Below are 17,059 nucleotides of genomic sequence, written 5' to 3' on the forward strand. Positions count from 1 at the left end.
ACATACATACCACATACATACTACATGCATGCTACATACATACTACATATATACTACATGCATGCTACATACATACTACATATATACTACATGCATGCTACATACATACTGCATGCTACATGCATGCTACATACATACTACATGCTACATACATACCACATATATACTACATACATACAATACATTCATACAATACATACATAGACATACAGTACATATAACATAGAGTAACATACTTACCAATACTTGTCACATTGTTCCCCGAAGCCATTGTCTTTTCCGGAATAAATATTAACATAACAAACCACAAAAATACTCACCCACGATCCGAAGCAGTCCACGAGTGTGTCCCACGACGATCTTGGGTAGAGAACTGCAGCATCAGATGATGCTGCCGTTCTCTACGGGCTGCAGGAATCCAATGACGGAAGGTAGGTATCCTTCCGCACTGTATTCCTCCGCCACTTAAAAAAAAAAAAAGTCCCTAGTCTCACTTTATGCCATTGCTGCGTGGGAAATTCCCACACAGCAATGGCATAAAGTGAGACTAGGGACTTTTTTTTTTAAGTGGCGGAGGAATACAGTGCGGAAGGATACCTACCTTCCGTCATTGGATTCCTGCAGCCCGTAGAGAACGGCAGCATCAGCTGATGCTGCAGTTCTCTACCCAAGATCGTCGTGGGACACACTCGTGGACTGCTTCGGATCGTGGGTGAGTATTTTTGTGGTTTGTTATGTTAATATTTATTCCGGAAAAGACAATGGCTTCGGGGAACAATGTGACAAGTATTGGTAAGTATGTTACTCTATGTTATATGTACTGTATGTCTATGTATGTATTGTATGAATGTATTGTATGTATGTAGTATATATGTGGTATGTAAGTAGCATGTAGTATGTATGTAGCATGCATGTAGCATGCAGTATGTATGTAGCATGCATGTAGTATATATGTAGTATGTATGTAGCATGCATGTAGTATATATGTAGTATGTATGTAGCATGTAGCATGTATGTAGTATGTATGTGGTATGTATGTAGCATGTAGTATGTATGTAGCATGCATGTAGTATATATGTAGTATGTATGTAGCATGTAGCATGCATGTAGTATGTATGTGGTATGTATGTAGCATGCATGTAGTATATATGTAGTATGTATGTAGCATGTAGTATGTATGTAGCATGCATGTAGTATATATGTAGTATGTATGTAGCATGTAGTATGTATGTAGCATGCATGTAGTATATATGTAGTATGTATGTAGCATGCAGTATGTATGTAGCATGCATGTAGTATATATGTAGTATGTATGTAGCATGTAGTATGTATGTAGCATGCATGTAGTATATATGTAGTATGTAGCATGTAGTATGTATGTAGCATGCATGTAGTATATATGTAGTATGTATGTTGCATGTAGTATTTATGTAGTATGAATGTAGCATGTATGTAGTATGTAGTATGAATGTAGCATGTATGTAGTATGCATGTTGTATGTATGTAGCATGTAATTTTTTTTTTTTTTTTTACATTCAACACATTAGCCGGATGATGGGACTAGTACTGTCCCATCATTGGCTAATGTGTCAATCACTGTCATGGTAGCAGGCATCGCCCGATGGGACTTGTAGTCCCATCGGACGATGCCTGCACAGACCCCCGAAGCCTGCACAGACCACCGGCAGGCCGGCACAGCCCCCCGGCAGGCCGGCACAGCCCCCCGGAGCCTGCACAGACCACCGGCAGGCCGGCACAGCCCCCTGGAGCCTGCACAGCCGCCCGGCAGGCCGGCACAGCCCCCCGGCAGGCCGGCACAGCCCACCGGAGCCTGCACAGACCACCGGCAGGCCGGCACAGCCCCCCGGCAGGCCGGCACAGACCACCGGAGCCTGCACAGACCCCCTGGCAGGCCGGCACAGCTCCCCAAAAGGCCCGTACAGACCCCAGAGAGGCTGTACAAGGGCAGGAAAGGGTTTTTCTTATTCCGATACCGGAAGTCCCATAGACTTGAGAATGGGACTTCCGGTATCGGAATCGGCGATACCGATACTTTTTTTTAAAGATCGGCCGATACCATCCGATACGATACTTTGAAGTATCGGACGGTATCGCTCAACTCTACTCAGAACCCATTCCCGCCCATCTGGATATATTGCACAGTGGTACCGGAACAGAATGCAGAGATATCACCAAGAGAACAAAGTTGGCATCGGCTGCCGCATTTACCTAAATAACTATAAAAACTAAAACCTTGGAAAAAGAAAAAACAGAACAAGAACTTAGTGATATAGGAGCACAGGCTCACTCCCCCATCAAAAAAATAAGGAAGGGGATACCATCACTGAGCACAGCGTCCGGTATTGTTGGTAACTGGATACTCACCGAAAGAGCTCCAAATAGACATGTAACTGAAAGGATCCAAATTAACAGCCATCACATTAGGATTCCTTCGCAGGGGACCCCCCATGGGACCGCAGCCACTCAGTCGCCTCTGCTGGATCCGTGAAAAACACGGAGGTACCTCCGTGAACCCGGAGCCGGGCCGGGTATATCATCGAGTACACAATGTTTCTGTCCCTGAGCCGTTTCTTAACCTCGATGAATTGTGCCCGTTGCTTCTGTAGTTCCATGGAAAAGTCCGGAAAGATAGAGATGACAGCATTATTGAACTTGATGGGACTTTTTAGTCGTGCAAGACGCAGAATGGTGTCTCTGTCCTTACAATTGAGCAGGCATGCCAGGAAAGGCCGAGACGGAGCCCCCGTAGGCAGGGGTTTTGTAGGGACCCTATGAGCTCTTTCAAAAGCGAACACTGAAGAGAATTCATCTCCCAGGGAGGTCTTAAGCCAGCCCTCCAGAAACTGCTCAGGATGCTGACCTTCCGAGCGTTCAGGCAGACCAATAATGCGGATATTATTCCTACACATTTTATTTTCCAAGCCATCTGCCTTTTGCTTCCAAGCATTCATGTAGCCCGCCACCTTCGCTACTTTGGCCTCTATAGGTGTAATGGTATCCTCCAACCTGAACACCCTCGTCTCCACCTCCGTAATACGTCCCTTCATGGCTTGCATATCCTGACGAAGTCTCCCCACCTCCGTGTAGACATCCTCAATTTTCTCTGTCAGGGATGTCCTGGTCAGAGAGATAGCCTGCATCAATTGCTCAGACGCCTGTTTAAGGGTCAACTCCTCCTGCTCTGTCTCCTCCTCACCCTCGGAAGGGCGATTTTTTCGTTGAACTTGAGAGGAGGTATTTCTATGGGGTCGTGCACTTTCGGAGGGATCGAGTCTTACAAACTCTTTTAGTTTTTCTGCCACTCCTGGTCCCTTAAAGCGACTCATGACTGATTGCAATATGATCCAGTGAGACAGAAATGTGTGCCCCGGACACTTCCCACCACAGAGGGCAATCACAGCAGGGTTATTAATAGATAGTTATAATTCTAGTTCAGGCTGCAGATAGGAGGCCACATACAATTGTGAGCACTATTCCAGGAGAGTTCCTTGCAGCCAGGGGAGGGAGAGTGAGCCCCACAAAAACAGCAGCAGTGAGGGAGGGTGCTCAGAGACTCCCTCAGTAATGGCGCCAGCCGGCGCAGTGAGGAGTTAATGGAGGGGAAATAACACGCAGGGCCCAATTTTTCAGGGCACTTACCGCGTGTCCCCTCTGTCTGCCGATATCTTCACTGCCTGCGGTGTAGCTGTGTGGACCGGCGCCGCAGCTCTCAGCAGCAGGGCCGCGCACCCAAGATGGCCACCGCCTCGTGGAGGAGCAGGATCAGCCGCCCGCTCCAGTCTCCCCAGCCGCCAGCCTACAGAAACCACCTCACGTCCTCTGCGGGGCACCAGGGGGGTCCCGACGTCCAGGGGGTCCAGATGGCAACAGGTAAGTCGCACAAAAAAGGGTCCAGATACCAGGATTTCTCAGGATTCTGAGGAGCTCTCCCAGGAGCGTCCTCTCCTGCTCGCTACATAGCCACGCCCCCCCCGCAAGAATGCAATTTGTATACATGCAATCATGTGCAGACTAGACATGCGTAGCCTCACTCAATAATAATGAATTGTGCGAGGCAGGACATATCTAGTCGGAACATGGCCAGAAGTATACAAATCGCATACTTTTGCTCACATGACCTTCCAAGGGAGAATCCTAAAAGTGTGCAGTGCATGCACTGTGAGAATTCAGAAGCCTGCAGTCACCTAGAGTAACTGGAGACTTATCTGGAACCTGGAAAAGCCCTTTAATTATAAAATGAAACACTCTAGCATGCCAATCCTAACAGCGTGTAATATACTCACTATCAGGATTTAGCTCTGCTTGTAAGTTCCAGCCACTTCACTCATATGAGATTTTACTATTTTCACTCATACTTATAGTCACATCATAACAAGCTTTTCTGCCTGCTTCTCTCAGTTTTTCACTAAACATTGAGAAAATTAGGAAGAGAAGCTAGTCAGCACATGACTGTAAACGTGCAAATCACATATGTGCTTAGGGAGAGCGGTGCAAACTGAATTCTTGCCCCGGGTGCTGTAAAACCTAGATACACCTCTGGCTAAATACCGAGCTCTAAGAAAAAAAAAATGTTCCAGCACACTAGTATTCACTAAAGCAGACAAGTCACGAGAAACTAGCGTGTCCTCTTCAGGTCATGTAAATCATTAAAATAGGTAATAATTTATAAACCTTTTGCTTTCAGGATAATCATTAAAGGACCATTACAGTGGGGGGTTTTACATTTTTTTAATTTCACTATAGGCTTTCTATCAGTATTGTATGTTCAGTGTATGCATTCAAATACTTAGCAGTGGCTGTTTCTATCATTTACAGCGCCACTCTGGCCTCTTTGCCTTCATCCTCTGACTGCAGCTTTTGTGCGCCAGATCTCACAGTGGAATATTACTACCTCTCTCAATGCATGTCTAGGAGGGCCTCGTTTTGCGCCCCATAGACATTTCTTGAGAAAGTGATTTCCGGTTGCACAGCAAAAGCTGGAGTGAGCTGGCTAGTCACAGCTGCAGTCATGTGGTTACTTTTCTACTTGTAGCACTTGAGATCTCTGAAAGTGTTCCAAAACTCAGGCTCACAGCTTTGGAAACTCAATGTAAAACGCAGAGTGCAGAAACAAAAATGCCCCTGCTTGTCGTCTGGCTCAGTGTTAATGAAGTCCGTTTAACGGATTGCGTTACACGGCAGCATAACGCGATGTAACGCAATCCGTTAACGCAGCCATTCACTCCCATTATGGGGCGCATCGCTAACGCAGGCCATAATCGGCATGCGCTAAAGATATGCCGTCATTCTGTGACGGACCCTCGGACGCGGGCTGCAGCATTCGAGAGTCCGTCACCGCTAGTGCAGACGAAGCATCAGCGCTAGAGGTATAGCATTACGCGATCGCATTATAATATAGCGTTAACGCAGTCCGTCAACGCTATGCGCTGAACTGACTGCATTAACGCAGTGTGACCCCAGCCTTACAAGGAAAGAAAAAGGGGCTGGCTTAGCTATTGAACTAAGTCATAAAGCTATACCCCTACCAGTGCCACTTCATTCTAGTGATCGGCAAGATCCACAGCAATCTGACCACTGGAAATCAGACGTAGCAGACATAGGACATCCTCATAATACCCTGACAGGTTTGAGGTGAGGCACATAACAAGGCACTTACCTGCTAGAAAGAAATGATAACACATCATGTCTGGATGTTTTGTGTTTATCAAATGTAGAAATTGCTCCGGCAAGTAAACAGCAACAAAACTGTCTAGAAATGAGAGGAAAAGATATAGAATTATGGTAACATATAGATGGAACTGCAAATATACAACTTTACTTTTGATAAAACTTTTTACATGAGAAATTTTCATCAGCAAAGGTCCAGTGGCAGAGATATTCATCTATTGCTATTCTGCTGAATTGAAGATGCATATCGCTCCTTATTTTGGTCTCAGCATCCAAATAGATCAACAAGTTAGCACTGGCTGCAATCTAAGGCCTCTTTCACACATCCGTTTTGCGCCGTCAGGCGAGATCAGGCTTTATTTTGTAAAACCGGATCCGGCGAAATGCAATGCCGGATCCGGTTTTTCCCCATTGACTTGTATTAGCGCCGGATGGCATTGCGGTTTGTCCGTTTTTTGCCGGATCCAGCTATTTGTCTCATTCCGGCGTCTGGAAAAAACGGTTACTGTAACATTTTTTGTCTCCGGCGAAAAAGTCGGAAGCACCGGATCCGACGCTTCCGTTTTTTTGCCACAATGAAAGTCTATGGGCGCCGGATCCAGAAAAAGACGGATCCAGCCACCGGATCTGATTTTTTTAAGTCTGCGCATGCTCAGATCCAATTGGCCAGCCCCCAGGAAACAGATATAACCTGCTAGACGGATCCAGCAGAAAACCGGATCCGTTTCTACAGTTCTCCAAAATTTACGCCGGATCCGTTTTTTCTAAAAATAGCCGGATCCAAGAAAAACAGATGTGTGAAAGTAGCCTAAGGGGTAGGCCTCGTGTCAGATGAGCACACATGAATTGGCCCAACTGTGTGCTACGTACAAATACTAAGTATCATCTATGTGGCAAAAAAGCAGCTCAAAATTCATATATTCAATGTCATTTGCTGCTGTACTTTTATATTCTTGCAGTCACAGCAGATTGCTTTGGACTCATTTTGCCAGGAGGTGCTGATCAGTTTTGTTTCTAGTAGCAAATATTTCATCAGAATGCATAATGCTTGTGTCATTCCTGATCAATATATACATTCCACTGTCTGAAGAACCTCACGTGAAATACAAGGACAAGTATTTTACATCAGTATTTGTAAGTCAAAGTCAGAAGTGGAACAATCAGAGAAAAGGTTTAATAGAAACACATAACCATTTCTGTATTTATCACCCACTCCTGCTTAAAAATAATCAACTAAGGCCTCTTTCACATATCAGTTTTTTTACGTCAGTCACAATCTGTCAGCTCGACGGATCCGTCACAGATTGTGAAAAACGGATATGACGGATCCGACTAGCGGATCCGTCGAAAAAATGGATCCATCGCATCCGGTTTTTCTTCTGTTTCTTCCGTTTTTCGACTGATCAGTTTTTAAAAACACCCACAGACAGATAGATAGACAGATCTATAGATAGATAGATATGGGATAGATACATAGATATATCTATGAATAGATAAATAATAGCAAGGCCGATGTTTATTAATGAATAATATGTTTTACTTAAAAAAAAAAAAAAAGCGAAAAAAATGGCGTGGGCTCCAGCGCAATATTCTGGCCCACAGGGGGAAAGCCGACAGCCGGGGGCCAATATTTGCAGTATGAAACTAAAAAGGGGGTGTAACCCATGGCCCCTTCCCAGGCTATAAATATCAGCCCGCAGCTGTCTGCATAGCCTTTACTGGCTATTAAAATAGGGGGACCGCAAAAAAAATGACGTGGGGTCCTCCTATATTTTATAGCCAGGAAGGCTATGCAGACAGCTGCAGGATGATAGCCTAGGAAGGGGCCATGGATACTGCCCACCCCCCCGGCTACAAATACCAGCCCGAAGAAGCCCCAGAAATGGCACATCTCATAGAAGCGCAAATTCTGGCACTTAGCCCCTGTCTTCCCACTGCCGTGTAGCGGTGACATATGGGGCAATAAGGGGTTAATGTCACCTTGCTATTGTAAGGTGACATTAAGCCTGGTTAATAATGGAGAGGCGTCAATAAGACGCCTATCCATTATTAATCTTATATTAATAAAGGCTTTAAAAAAACACACACATAAGAATAAAGTATTTTAATGACATAAAACACAACACATTTTTTCAAAATTTCTATTGCACGCCTATCCAGTCAAAGCCATCGATCACCTGCAAAAAAAAACAAACAAAAAAAACAACAATATACTTACCTGTCCGACGTAGTCTCCCCTATAGAGCTGTCACATCAGCAGATGTCATAAGTTGAGGATCCAAGAAAAGCACTTCTGAGCATCCGCGCTGCTTTAGTGATAAGAATTCTTCAGAAATCCATATAAATCTTTCAAGTTCTTTATTATATGTACTACAGAAACTACGCGTTTCGAGGTGACAAACCGCACCTCTTCTTCAGGTTACAGTACAGAGTTGTCTAGTGGACGCTGTCCACCTGCACGAGCTCTGCAGCAGCTATATGACTGCAACAAACGTTGAGAGTGGTTGTGTCTGAACACAACCCATAAAGGGTGAGTACTCCAGAGTACTTTTATATTTTAATTGATTTATACCAGGTGAAGCCCCATGTCTGCGCCCCCGCCCTTGTTTTCTCTTACATCAGCAGATGTGACCTCTCTATAGGCCTCTGATGACACACTGACCGGAGATAACTGTTGTCATTGGGTCACCGAGGAGGATAGCAGGCCCAGGCTAAGCCACAGAAAACCAGAGAGGTTGGTAACTAAGCGGTTTGCAGACCCCTGATCCTATCCACACAACTAGCAGTAGCCGTGGAGCGTGCCTATGATGATCCTAGATGCCTCGGCACAGCCGGAGAGCTAACTAAGCCTAAAGCAAGAAAGGGGAAATCTAAACTGCCCCAGAGCAGACCCCAAAGGAATAGATAGCCCCCAAACATATATTGTTGGTGAGACAAGATGAAAACACAAACGCAGGCAGGAAAATAGAATGAGCAAATGATGGGGTCCACACTCACTAGACAGGACAGGAAAGGAAAGACACTGTCTGCAATCACGCAAAAAACCCTGCAAAATGTCCAACACGTCTCATGCAAAAAATACTGAAGTCGCACGACTTCGCCCACTATATCAGCACTCTGGTATATTCTGAAAGCAGAGCAAAAAGAGGCCAATCTAATAAGGGACAAAAACAAACTGGCACAAGCAGTAACATATGGACGGTGATTCAGCACAGCCCCAGCCGGAGCTGGCTGACCCACACAAAACCGAAATAGACAAAACCAGATCAAACGTAAACAGAATAGCAAATGAACACTTAGCTGAACATGCAGGGACTGAGCTGTAAACAAAGACCTCAGGAGGCAGGAAAAAAATCACCAGCAGGGATAGAGGGAGTCGGCTGTCTTAAATCCCAATCTGAAACCCCAGATCGGGGTCGCCCTCATTATCAGGTGGCAAGCCACTGTTAATCAGATCAGCTCCATTACCTCCAGTAACCACCAGAGGGAGCCCAGAAAGAGAACTCGCAACGCCTCTGTCAATTTGACCAGCTCCACTACCTTCAGTAATAACAAGAGGGAGGCTAGAAAGCGAATTCACATCAGTACCTCCCCCCCTTGAGGAGGGGTCACCGAACCCTCACCCACGCCACCAGGCCGATCAGGATGGGCCCGGTGAAAAGCACAAACCAATCTTTCGGCATGAATGTCAGAAGCAGAGGCCCAAAAATTATCCTCCTGGCCATAACCCTTCCATTTGACCAAATACTGGAGTCTCCATCGAGCCAAAGGAGAATCCAATATTTTCTTTACCTCATATTCCACATTGCCTTTAACTAATACAGGGTCAGGAGGCGCCGCCATAAGAACTTCTGGCTCCACAAACCTCTTCAACAAAGAATTATGAAACACGTTATGGATCTTAAACGTAACTGGAAGAGCCAATCGAAAAGAAACAGGATTAAGGATCTACAAAATCTTATAAGGTCCAATGAATCTTGGCTTGAATTTTGGAGACATAACCTTCATAGAAATATTCTTTGACAACAACCAAACCATATCACCCACTTTAAACCGGGGACCAATGGTCCTATGCCGGTTGGAAAACCGTTGGGCTTTTTCCTGAGAGAGGGACAACTTATCCACCACTTGGTCCCAAATCTGCTGCATTCTCTCTACCACAGTGTCCAGACTTGGGCAGGTCAAAGATTCCACCTGCCCTGAAGAAAATCGAGGATGAAACCCAAAGTTACAGAAAAAGGGCAACATCAAAGTGACAGAACTAGCTCTATTGTTTAGCGCGATTTCGGCCCAGGGCAAAAATGAGACCCAGTCATCCTGATCAGCAGATATGAAACATCTCAAATAGGAGTCCAAACTCTGGTTTGTTCTCAGTCTTCCCATTGGTCTGAGGATGAAATGCAGAGGAGAAAGATAACTGAATTCTCAGTTTGGAACAAAAAGCTATCCAAAATCTGGAAACAAACTGGACTCCTCTGTCCGACACAATGTTCTCAGGAATCCCGTGCAACCGAACCACCTGTTGTAAAAACACGGGCACCAGCTCAGAAGAAGATGGCAGCTTTGGGAGTGGTACAAGATGGATCATCTTACAAAATCTATCACAAATCACCCAGATAACAGTCATTCTCTGAGAGACAGGAAGATCGGAAATAAAATCCATTGAGACATGGGTCCATGGCCTCCTGGGCACCAGCAGGGGAATCAACAACCCACTAGAACGAGAACAGGGCATGGACCGAGAACAAGACCCACAGGACTGCACACAGGACTGCACAAAATTCCTGACATCATGAGATAAGGCAGGCCACCAAAAGACCAACTCACTAAATCTCTGGTACCAAAAATACCTGGATGACCAGCCAACGCGGAGCAATGAATTTCAGACATTACTCTCTTCCTCCACTGGTCAGGGATATACAATTTTCCCATAGGGCAATGCTCAGGTTTGTCCTCCTGAAATTCCTCCAGGGCACGTCTCAAATCAGGTGAGATGGCGGAAAGAACAACACCCTCACCTAGGATGGTAGTAGGCTCGGTCACAACAAGAGAATCCGCAAAGAAACTCCTAGAAAGGACGTCCGCCTTAACATTCTTAGTGCCCGGAAGAAAAGAGACCACAAAATTAAAAAGCGTGAAAAACGAGGCCCACCGAGCCTGTCTAAGATTCAAGTGTTTGGCTGATTCAAGATAAATCAAATTCTTGTGCTCGGTGAGGACCACAACTTGATGTCTAGCTCCCTCCAACCAATGTCTCCACTCTTCAAATGCCCATTTCATGGCCACAATTCCCGATTCCCCACGTCATAGTTACGTTCAGATGGGGAGAATTTGCGAGAAAAGAAGGCACAGGGATTCATCTTAGAAGTCACCGGATCTTTTTGTGACAAAATGGCTCCTGCAGCAATCTCACAAGCATCTACCTCCACCTGAAATGGGAGTGAGACATCAGGTTGCCATAGAACCAGAACAGAAGTGAATCTCCGCTTAAGCTCCTGAAATGCCCAAACTGCCTCTGGAGACCAATTCACCACATCAGCGCCCTTATTGGTCAGATCAGTCAGTGGTTTGACAATACCAGAAAAATTACTTATAAATTTACTGTAGAAATTCGCAAAACCCAAAAACTTCTGGAGAGCCTTCAAAGAAGTGGGCTGAACCCAATCATATATGGCCTGTATCTTGGCCGGGTCCATTTCAATAGCAGACGGGGACAAAATGAATCCCAAAAATTAAATCCTCTGTACACCAAAGAGGCACTTCGATCCCTTAACATACAGAGAATTTTCCCTCAAAATCCGAAACACAGTCCGGACATGTTCCACAAGAGAATCCCAATCACTGGAAAAGATCAAAATATCATCCAGATAAAAGGATCAAAAACTTATCCACAAAGTCCCGGAAAATATCGTTCATAAAAGATTGGAAGACAGAAGGGGTATTAGTGAGCCCAAAAGGCATCACCAGGTATTCAAAATGTCCCTCCGAAGTATTAAACGCCGTCTTCGATTCATCCCCGAGCTTGATGCGAATAAGATTATACGCCCCCCTGAGGTCAAGCTTGGTAAACCAACAGGCACTGTTAACTCTGGAATATAAATCAGAAATCAGGGGTAACGGGTACTGATATTTAACAGTGATTTTCTTAAGGGAACGATAGTCAATACATGGCCCTAATGAACCATCTTTCTTGGCCACAAAAAAAAACCCAGCACCTAAAGGTGAAGAGGATGGTCTAATATGACCCTTCTCCAACGACTCCTTGATATAAGATCGCATAGCATCATGTTCGGGTACTGATAAGTTGAAAAGCCGACCCTTGGGAAATTTACACCTGGGCATTAACTCAATTGCACAGTCATAACTCCTATGAGGAGGCAAAGATGCAGACTTATTCTCACTAAATACATCAGAAAAATCAGCCAAATAGTCAGGAATATCATGAGACTGGAGAGAGGTGGAGAAAACAGGAGTGTCACTACGAACCCCCATGACAACCCCAACTCACCACAGACACAGATTTCCAATCCAAAACAGGATTATGAGTTTGCAACCAAGGAAAACCCAGAACAATAGTATCATGCAAATTGTGTAAAACCAAAAATTTCCAATTTTCTTGGTGGTCCGGGGTAACCCGCATTATCACCTGGGTCCAAAACTGGGGTTTATTTTCCGCTAAAGGAGTAGCATCAATACCCCTCAAAGGGATAGGAGTCCGCAGGGGTATCATGGGAAAACCACGACGTTTAGCAAAGTCCAAATCCATCAGATTCAAAGCTGCTCCTGAATCTACAAAAGCCTTAGAGGGAAATGTAGACAAGGAGCAGATCAGGGAATTTGCAAAAATGAAGTTAGGCTGTACACTGCCCACAGCAAATGTGTGAGCAAAACATTTTTCTATTTTAGGGCAGACAAATAGCATGAGAGGCGTCCCCACAAAAAAACACAGCTTATTACGCCTTCTAAACTCCTGACGTTGCACCCTAGACAAAACCCTATCACACTGCATGGGTTCAGACGTTCGTTCAAAAGGCGGCAACGCCTCTCGTGTAGTTTTACGTTCACGTAAACGCAGATCAACTTGAATGGCCAATGACAGAATCGTCAAGACCAGAGGGAACAGGAAATCCCACCATAACATCTTTTACGGTTTCTGCCAAACCCTTCCAAAAGAGAGCTGCTAGGGCATCGTCATTCCATTTAGTAAGGATCGCCCACTTTCGGAATTTTTGACAATATAACGCTGCAGAATCCTGACCCTGGTTCAATGCCAATAAGGTTTTCTCAGCTTGATCAATAGCATTAGGTTCATCATACAACAACCCCAAGGCTTGAAAAAAATGCGTCGACATTTGCCAAAATAGGATCTCCAGGTGTCAGAGAAAAAGCCCAATCCTGGGGATCGCCGCGCAGCAGGGAGATGACAATTTTAACCTGTGCACAGAGCTCCCCGATGAGTTAGGTTTCAAGGCAAGAAATAGTTTACAATTATTCTTAAAATTCAAAAATTTAGACCGATCCCCAGAAAACACATCAGGAGTAGGAATTTTTGGTTCAACAGCAGATGATTGAGCAAGATAGACAGAAATTCCCCGCACTTCAGCAGCGAGCTGCTCAACACGATCGGACAATTGCTTAATCTCCATTAAAGAAAAAATCCTCCTACGGCCCCAGAGAAAAAGAGGGAAAAAATATATATAAAAATTCTGACACTTTTTTTTTTTTTACAATTCTTTCCTTCTTTTGAGTACCCTAGAGTCTGTGGTTAGGCTGGTTATTCTGTTGTGATTGGGACACCGAGGAGGATAGCAGGCCCAGGCTAAGCCACAGAAAACCAGAGAGGTTTGTAACTAAGCGAATTGCAGACCCCTGATCCTATCCACACAACTAGCAGTAGCCGTGGAGTGTGCCTACGATGATCCTAGACGCCTCGGCACAGCCAGAGAGCTAACTAAGCCTAAAGCAAGAAAGGGGAAATCTAAACTGCCCCAGAGCAGACCCCAAAGGAATAGATAGCCCCCAAACATATATTGTTGGTGAAACAAGATGAAAACACAAAACGCAGGCAGGAAAATAGACTGAGAAAATGATGGGGCCCACAATGACTAGACAGGACAGGACAGGGAAGGAAAGACACTGTCTGCAATCACGCAAAAATCTCTGCAAAATGGCCAACACGTCTGATGCAAAAAATACTGAAGTCGCACGATTTCGCCCACTATATCAGAACTCTGGTATATTCTGAAAGCAGAGCAAAAAGAGGCCAATCTAATAATGGACAAAAACAAACTGGCACAAGCAGTAACATAAGGACGGTGATTCAGCAGAGCCCCAGCTGGAGCTGGCTGACCCACACAAAACTGAAATAGACAAAACCAGATCAAAAGTAAACAGAATAGCAAATGAACACTTAGCTGAACATGCAGGGACTGAGCTGTAAACAAAGACCTCAGGAGGCAGGAAAAAAATCACCAGCAGGGATAGAGGGAGTCGGCTGTCTTAAATCCCAATCTGAAACCCCAGATCTCCAATCGTCGTCCTCATTATCAGGTGGCAAGCCACTGTTAATCAGATCAGCTCCACTACCTCCAGTAACCACGAGAGGGAGCCCAGAAAGAGAACTCGCAACCCCTCTGTCAATTTGACCAGCTCCACTACCTTCAGTAGTAACAAGAGGGAGGCCAGAAAGCGAATTCACAACAGATAACCCTCCGGCAGTGTGTCATCGGAGATAAGCCTCTCACTTTACGGCACTACAGCGTGAGAAAATTCTCACGCTGTAATGCCGCAAAGTGACAGGTGAACTCCGGTGACCTGTCGGCAGCTGAGTGAGACAATGCAGAGGATTATCTCCATCATTGTATCACTGGAGCCCCTGGAGAGCGGTCAAATCAGCTGATGTGACAGCTCTCCACGGGAGATCGTCATGGGACAATCATATTAATTGGATTACGCCGGACACAGGGAGTATATTGTTGGTTTATTATTTTAATATTTTTACAGGTGATCAAGGGCTTCGGGGATTAGGTGTAGATGGTGAGTATGGACTATATGTATGCTTTTTTTTTTTTTTTTACATTCAACACATTAGCTGGATGATGGCACTACTACTGTCTCATCAATGGCTAATGTGTCAATCAATCACTTTCACTGTAGCAGGCATAGCCTGATGGGACTCGTAGTCCCATCGGACGATGCCTGCATACACACAAACAAGCAGGCCCCCCAGCACATACCCCCGCACAGCCCCACTCCACACATGTACACACACATAATCTGCACACATCATACACGCACACAGTGTCGGAGCATGCGCAGTTAAAAAAAAAACGGTATCCGTCGCCGGTTTTCGGCATTTGTCGGACAGCGACGGACACGTTGCCCATAGGCTTCCATTCTAGCAAAATCGGACAGCGATGAATTCGTCGCTGTCCAATTTTACGATGTAAACAAAAAACGTTCCTACGTCCGTTGTCTACGTCCGACGGACAAAGAATTTCCGACGGAGCCGTCAAATGACGGATGAAATGTGCGGCCATCTGTCGCTAATACAAGTGTATGAGGAAAAAACGGATCCAGCAGGATCAGCCACCGAATCCGTTTTTTTCTAAATTCGACGGATTGCGGCCGATGGCAAAAAAATGATGTGTGAAAGAGGCCTAATACTGAACGTGTGAACATGGCCTTATTGATATCTATTTAGTTCCTGGGTGTGTTAGTTTTGTACTTAGTATTTTTCATATAGATATATTGTAAGCTTGCGAGCAGGGCCTTCATTCCTCTTGGTATCTGTTTTGATCTATGTGTCTATTGCTATGCTGTAATGTCTATTGCCTGTACAAGTCCCCTCTAAAATGTAAAGTGCTGCGGAATTATTATTTCTACTGAATTATACTTCTGTGGTTTCTCTGTCACATACCAACCCAATTATTATTATACTAGATGGTGGCCCGATTCTAACGCATCGGGTATTCTAGAATATATATTATATATGCAGTTTATTTTTGAAGATTTAATAATAATGCAATAATGCACCCCCCAATCCTGATATGTATGGTTCTCCACCCCCAATCCTGATATGTATGGTTCTCTCACCCCCAATCCTGATATGCATGCTACCCCTCAACCCCCTATCCTGGTATGCATGGTCCCCTGACCCCCCAATCCTGGAATGCATGGTCCTCTCACCCCCAATCCTGGTATGCATGGTCCTCTCACCCCCTATTATGGTATGCATGGTCCCCTCACCCCCCAATCCTGGTATGCATGGTCCCCTCACCCCCCAATCCTGGTATGCATGGTCCCCTCACCCCCCAATCCTGGTATGCATGGTTCCCTCACCCCCCAATCCTGGTATGCATGGTTCCCTCACCCCCCAATCCTGGTATGCATGGTCCCCTCACCCCCCAGTCGTGGTATGCATGGTACTCCCTCACCCCCCTTTCCTGGTATGCATGGTTCCCTCACCCCCCTTTCCTGGTATGCATGGTCTCCTCACCCCCCAATCCTGATAAGCATGGTTCCCTCACCCCCCCTTTCCTGGTATGCATGGTCCTCTCACCCCCAATCCTGGTATGCATGGTCCTCTCACCCCCCAATCCTGGTATGCATGGTCCCCTCAACCTCCAATCCTGGTATGCATGGTCCCCTCAACCTCCAATCCTGGTATGCATGGTCTCCTCACCCCCCAATCCTGGTATGCATGGTTCCCTCACCCCCCTTTCCTGGTATGCATGGTCCCCTCACCCCCCTTTCCTGGTATGCATGATCCCCTCACCCCCCTTTCCGTGTAGCCGCGACCAATCACTGCCGCTGCCCTGTACAAAAATATTAAAAATAAAAAAAAAAAAGTTATTCTCACCTTCCAATGGCCTCCTGTCTTCTTTCCACGCACCCGGCCTCACGTTCCCAGTAATGCTTTGCGGCTTAGACCGCTGATGACGTCGGTCATCTTTCTCGCTCTCGCGAGAGTGACGTCATCAGCGGTCTAAGACGCAAAGCATTACTTGGAACGCGAGGCGGGGCGCGTGGAAAAAAGACAGGAGGCCGTTGAAGGTGAGAATAACTTTTTTTTATTTTAATTCTCTTTTTTACAGATTAAGGCCTGCGCCTGCCGCTGATGGGTCAGCGGCAGGCGCAGCATACCGTTACAAACAGCTGCGCCTGTCGCTGATTGGTTGCGGCCTGGCGGCCGCGACCAATCAGCGGCCCGCGATTTCAGTTACAGACAGACACGATAAGGCGTTTATATATATAGATCATCATCAGTATTTATTGTGGCATGACTCTAGACATTCTCCATTTGGAGAACCGGTCAGAACGATTTTGTAATAAAAAGCAAAGACATGGCTGCAATACTGAATACATTGAC

The 17,059-nt window shown here is 45.5% G+C and overlaps 1 protein-coding gene across 1 annotated transcript in view; it reads right to left on the bottom strand.

Annotated features, from left to right (window-relative positions):
• Nucleotides 1–17,059, bottom strand: part of GSAP (gamma-secretase activating protein) — a 178,259-nt gene that overhangs the window by 66,284 nt on the left and 94,916 nt on the right. Inside the window, exon 15 of the mRNA XM_073573649.1 lies at nucleotides 5,678–5,770. Coding sequence (XP_073429750.1) covers nucleotides 5,678–5,770 — 93 coding nt within the window. The remainder of the gene's footprint in view (nucleotides 1–5,677; nucleotides 5,771–17,059) is intronic.

The sequence above is a fragment of the Dendrobates tinctorius genome, unplaced genomic scaffold (assembly GCF_039654945.1).
Source record: "Dendrobates tinctorius isolate UK_male_01 unplaced genomic scaffold, ASM3965494v1 ptg000035l, whole genome shotgun sequence".
NCBI classification, from domain to species: Eukaryota; Metazoa; Chordata; class Amphibia; order Anura; family Dendrobatidae; genus Dendrobates; species Dendrobates tinctorius.